The 6,161-nt window shown below is 38.4% G+C and overlaps 1 protein-coding gene across 1 annotated transcript in view; it reads left to right on the top strand.

The window, feature by feature from the left end:
* LOC126408049 (cytosolic carboxypeptidase 4) overlaps positions 1 to 6,161 on the top strand; it is a 663,851-nt gene that overhangs the window by 90,314 nt on the left and 567,376 nt on the right. The window contains exon 5 of the mRNA XM_050073404.1: positions 4,143 to 4,274. Coding sequence (XP_049929361.1) covers positions 4,143 to 4,274 — 132 coding nt within the window. The remainder of the gene's footprint in view (positions 1 to 4,142; positions 4,275 to 6,161) is intronic.

Genomic DNA, 6,161 nt, shown 5'->3' with positions numbered 1-6,161 from the left:
TATATATATATATATATATATATATATATATATAGATAGATAGATATATAGATATATAGATATACACATATATTTATAGATACATGAATAAAAATAGATATAGATATATATTCTTTCTGTTTGGAATATAACCACTGGTATTCCTCTGACTTCATGTGTGTTTATGTACCATCTTAAATCCTTGTTAATGTAATGTTTCATTGTTTCTGTTTTTTTCGCTCTCCTTCCATAACGTTACCGTTTGCATATCTGCCGACCGTGTTTTCAGTTTTTTTTTTTAATAACACTTCGGTGTTCGGANATAGATAGATATATAGATATATAGATATACACATATATTTATAGATACATGAATAAAAATAGATATAGATATATATTCTTTCTGTTTGGAATATAACCACTGGTATTCCTCTGACTTCATGTGTGTTTATGTACCATCTTAAATCCTTGTTAATGTAATGTTTCATTGTTTCTGTTTTTTTCGCTCTCCTTCCATAACGTTACCGTTTGCATATCTGCCGACCGTGTTTTCAGTTTTTTTTTTTAATAACACTTCCGGTGTTCGGAGGGCAACCCCTGTATTTGACGTCACAACGCTATGTTCGGAGGGCAACCCCTGTATTTGACGTCACAACGCTATGAACTGTGGGTAATTTCCTTACCGTAGGTCCGCATCGATGCTGACCTACGGTAAGGGGGCATAAAGGGCTCACTCACTGACTCACTGACTTGACGATTTGACAATGGGACAGCCCTCACACACTCACACACTTCACATGAACGCGCCTCTAAGTCAATGAGTGTGTAAGGGATCGGATTGGAATTGGGCCTTAGTTTTTCACATCATTCTTCAGGCTGGTTTTGTTATTTTTGAAATGTGTAAATAAATTGAGACTGTAAACCGTCTTGTGAGCAGAGGTGGGTAGAGTAGCCAAATATTGTACTCAAGTAAGAGTACTGATACTTTAGAACAATATTACTCAAGTAAAAGGAAAAAGTAGTCATCCAAATAATTACTTGAGTAAGAGTAAAAGAGTATTTGGTGAAAAAACTATTCAAGTACTGAGTAACGTCTAATTTATTTGTAAAATAAGAACATGAACGTAATCAATCAATCAAAAATAATAATCTGCAAATTCATGTATTTTAAACAATACCCCTTTAACTAAAACAAAAATGAATTAAATCTTTACAAACATAACATAAATCAAGGCACAAGAAACACAAATATAGAAACCCTGCATGTAAACAAACTGGCCATTAAAGGCTTAAAATCCTCAAAAAATAATTAATATTTCATATGTATATTTCAGGCTGAAGTAGTTCATTGACCTAGCTCAGGGCCTAATAACAACTATTAAATTCTCCTTGACATGTATTTTATGTAAATTTCAAAAAATTTTCCCCCTATAAAAACAGTAGAGCTATGAAACAAACCATTAAACAATTAAAATCCTCAAAACATAGTTAATATTTAATATGTATATTTCACTCTACAGTAGTCCTAAAAGATTGACTTGTTCAAAGTGGCAAAAATATTAATATATTATATTTGTACAGCAGTTTTTGGAAAGGTAATTTTTTCTGTCTATAGGGACTTGTACATTATTTTATTGAAAAAACTTAAACACCACCTACAGTATATACCACCATTTTCCATCTGTCACATACTACTACAACCTTTAATACTGATAACTCTGTTGCTACATTTATGATCATGACTGTTAATTACATACTGTATTGTTATCCAGTTAAAATTTATATTATGTACATACATATTCACGTACTTACATCACAATGTGTTACACACAAAACAGGAGTACTGTCACAAAAGGCCTTTGTCTTTTACAATACATGGGGTACACTTCAATTCTTAACAGCATGACAACACCATGTTGTTGTTCACATTATATAATTTCTTTATCATGACAGTGTATTACATTTCAATGTGGACGTTGCATTCTATTGACATAGCTTGTTTTATCAACATTTTGCCTCTCACAAATAATTCAAAATCTCTACGTGAGCTGGAAGCTGAAAAAGCGTGAAGCCGAGGTCCCGACAACGTTGCTAGCAGCTTTAATTATTCTTTCTTTCATCCGCCGCGTCTTTAAACTGGAATTTGACCCCCTAAACATGCTCCAAAACTTACCAAAATTGGCATGCCTATCAGGACTGGCGAAAAATTTTATGAAATGAAGAAATTAATCCGAAAAGTGCCAAAATGGCCTCTTCTAGCGCCACCTAGCCATTTAGGCACACTAAAATGTCTGCTGCAGCTTGTAGGAATGACGTAGAAAGATCAAACCAAAACTGGCTTGTTCGTCTCATCGAGACCTACAAATCACGCACTCACAGCCCTGACCTAAACCCAACAGGAAGTGAGCTATTTGCCCTTTCAAAGTAAGATTTTGCCTCAAAAATGCTCTTCTTCAAAGTCCTTAAAAAAACAACTCATCCTACACCGTTTATCATATTGGCTTCAAAGTTGCAGTACTGACAGATCAACCCATGGGGAACAAATTTTCTGTACAACTTTTTTAACGGTTTGGATTTTATGGGCTCTGAAAGGTGATAAATTACAAAACCTCATGACGATTTTTGTGCGACCTACAGACCCTAAAATGCCTGCTGCGACCGGTAGGAATCCCGTAGAAAGACCAAACCAAAACTGGCTTGTTTGTCTCATCAAGACCTACAATTCACGCGTTAACACCACTGACCTAAATCCAACAGGAAGTGCGCGATTGCCATTTCAAATTAAAATGTCGTTTTTCACAAATTCTCTCTCAAAACATATTTCCTCCTACACCATTTATCCTATCGGTTTCAAACTCGCACACATGACAGCTCTACCCCTGGTGAACATTACTTGTGAAGGACTTTGTCATTACTCGAACGGCTTGGATTTTATAATTGTCAAAGGTGCAGGACACAAAGCCTCATGACAATCTTCGGAAGAAAAAATGAGGTCCCGTTCATCGCTGCTTGCAGCCTTAATTAAGAATGTTACTCACCATTACAGAACATGCTGATTAGATGAACAACACATTCTCACTCTGACATCGTCACAGAGACCTTTCTTCATGGACTTTCCACGTCAACATATGATGCGCAAGGTATCCTGGATGCATTGGTTGTTGATGTTCTGGGACACCATGTCAACTTCAGCCTGTTACATGCATTGTCTGTTTTCAAAATACACTTCTGTTTTCACAGGAAATGTACAGTTTGCGTTATAGTCTCTTTCAAAATGAACGCACTGTGTCGGTACAACACCGAAAATTAACATTTTTTTTCCTTCAACAGCAAACACATGGTTACTGTAGTCACCAAATGCACGTGGTTGGGTTTAGGCAACAAAAGCATGTGGTTAGGTTTAGGAAAAACAGAACAGGGTGAAAGTTGGTGGTTGTTGGACCCATCTACCTGAAGATGTGTTAGGCTTCTGCTATAACCTAATACTGGTATATAAATTACAGTTAATTACACAATAATATGTCAATGCAGTCTGGAAAAATCTTTATTCTGTTTTCTCTCCAGATTTCATATTTCCAGGTTCTCTTTGGTTTTCTGTTTTTCCTTTTTTATTTGTTATTTATAACAAACCCATCTCGTAACATTAGTTGTGCTGTTTTCACATACACAGTAACAAAGCAAATCATGAACACTTTGGGATTAGCCAGTGGGTACATGTGATGGAGGTAGCAGGCTAGGCTACCACTGGGGTAGTGGCTTGATACCTCCGTTAGGGACAGGGACTGTGATCAGAGAGCAGAGCACAGAATGAAGGAATGAGCACAAGGCATTAGTTTGGATGTTTGTGTGTGTGTCTGAGTGTGTGTGTGTGTGGGCTGCGACTCTAAGGGGCCCAACAGGTATCAAGTATAACATTTCTGATCATTTGTTTGCTCATAGTAATGGTAGTCATCCCTTCACTTGGATAATTATGTGTGCACATAAATGACTTGATTTGTGCATATTAGCAGTTTAGTTTTGGTGTGTAAGCAGAAAGTGCCACACACTAGTGAGGGGGCTTGATTAAGATAAATCCATCATATGATCAGATGATTCTACCCTTTTAACCTCATCGTTACTCTGTCTACACATTCATGGAAACATTTGATATTTGTTCTCTGCAGATCGTCATATAGGTAGGAAGGCAGAGGAGGCTGGAGCTGTGCTGCTGAGTCTGAATCTGCTCAAACACAACATCAAACATGCTAGGAGGGCTGCAGCCTTTCTATGGGTCATCCAGGTCTTCTCTGCATCAGGTAACTGCACACACACAGACACACACACACACACACACACACACACACACAAGCACGCACACACGCAGGCATGCACACACACACACACACACACACACACACAGAGCACTCACTGATCAATTGATATTGATATGTATGAAATGTGCTTTGTCATCAAATCCTGTCAAAAGACCCTCCCAATGGATCCTCCAATTCTACCAAGAACCGAATCCTTCCTTCAGAGAATTTTCAAGGATGCATGTGTGTATCCTCAGAGTGCATTAAGTGCCCACAGTTCTTTGCACATGATTTGCCGGAATTGCCACACAATAAGTCACACCTGGTCACTAGCTAGCCTGTTCCAATTGGTGTTCACTGAATGCTTAGAAGGGGTGTTGCCTAGTTTCTGAAGGACCCCTTTTGGAAGGACCCATGCTAGAAAGGAAGCATCCTTGACATTGAGAAGCACTGTTTATTTTTTCTGTCTCACTACTTCCTGCTTTTGTATTAACTATTTATTAGGGCCCTAAGTCCCTCTTGTTCCTGGTACATTTATTAGGGACCTCGGGCGAAGGACAAAGTCCCTCTTGTTCCTGTAAGGTTTATTATTATTATTATTATTATTATTATGGACCTCGGCTGAAGGGCGAGGATCTTTCTTTCTTTCTTTCTTTCTTTCTTTCTTTCTTTCTTTCTCCCACCGCCTCTTTAAACTGGAATTTGACCCCCTAAACATGCTCCAAAACTCACCAAAATTGGCATGCATGTCAGGACTGGCGAAAAATTGTAGGAAATGAAAAAATTAATCCGAAAAGTGCCAAAATGGCCTCTCTAGTGCCACCTAGCAGTAAGCCAGTTGAAACCAAAACTGGCTTGTTCGTCTCATCGAGACTCACCGTTCATCGTATGGGCTTCAAACTCGCACACAAGACAAATCAACTTGTCCTAATCAAATATTCCGTATAACTTTTTCATTACTCGAATGGTTTGGATTTTATCGCGTCTTCCAGGTGATGTCTTACAAAACCTCCTGATGATTTTTTGTGCCACCTAGACACACTAAAATGCCCGCTGCGACTGGTAGGAGTCCCGTAGAAAAACCAAACCAACACTGGCTCGTTCATGTCATCAAGACCTACAAATCACGCGCTGTAACTACTGACCTAAATCCAACAGGAAGTGCGCTATTGCCCTTTCAAAGTAAGATGTCGTTTTTCACAAATTCTCTCTCTCAAAAAATATTTCCTCCTACATCATTTATCCTATCGGTTTCAAACTCGCACACATGACAGACCAAGCCCTGCTAAACAATTCCTCTGAACAACTTTGTCATTACTCAAACAGTTTGGATTTTAAGGTGTTTAAGGTGACATGTCACAAAACCTCTGCACAATTTTTGTGCCACATAGACACAGTAAAATGGCTGCTGTGGGCTGTACGAATGCTATAGAAAGATTAAATCAAAACTGGCTTCTTCAATTCCTCGAGACCTACAAATCAGTCATTGACACCACTGACCTAAATCCAACAGGAAATGAGTTAGTGCTTCTTAAAGGTGACATGTCACAAAACCTCTTGACAATGTTTGCTTAAAGGTGACATGTCACAAAACCTCTTGACAATGTTTGCACCACCTAGACACACTAAAATGGCTGTTGCGCCCTGTAAGAATTCTGTAGAAAAATCAATCCAAAACTGGCTTCTTTTTCTCCACAAGACCTACAAATCACTCACTTACACTGCTGACCTAGATCCAACAGGAAATGAGCTAGTGCCTCTGAAAGGTGACATGTCACAAAACCGCTTGACAATTTGTGCACCACCTAGACACACCAAAATGGCTGCTGCGGCCCGTATGAATGGTGTAGACAGATTAAATCAAAACTGGCTTCTTTGTCTGATCAAGAG

This window comes from Epinephelus moara, chromosome 20 (genome assembly GCF_006386435.1).
Source record: "Epinephelus moara isolate mb chromosome 20, YSFRI_EMoa_1.0, whole genome shotgun sequence".
Classification (NCBI taxonomy): domain Eukaryota; kingdom Metazoa; phylum Chordata; class Actinopteri; order Perciformes; family Serranidae; genus Epinephelus; species Epinephelus moara.
This window is presented reverse-complemented; position numbering and strand designations above follow the sequence as displayed.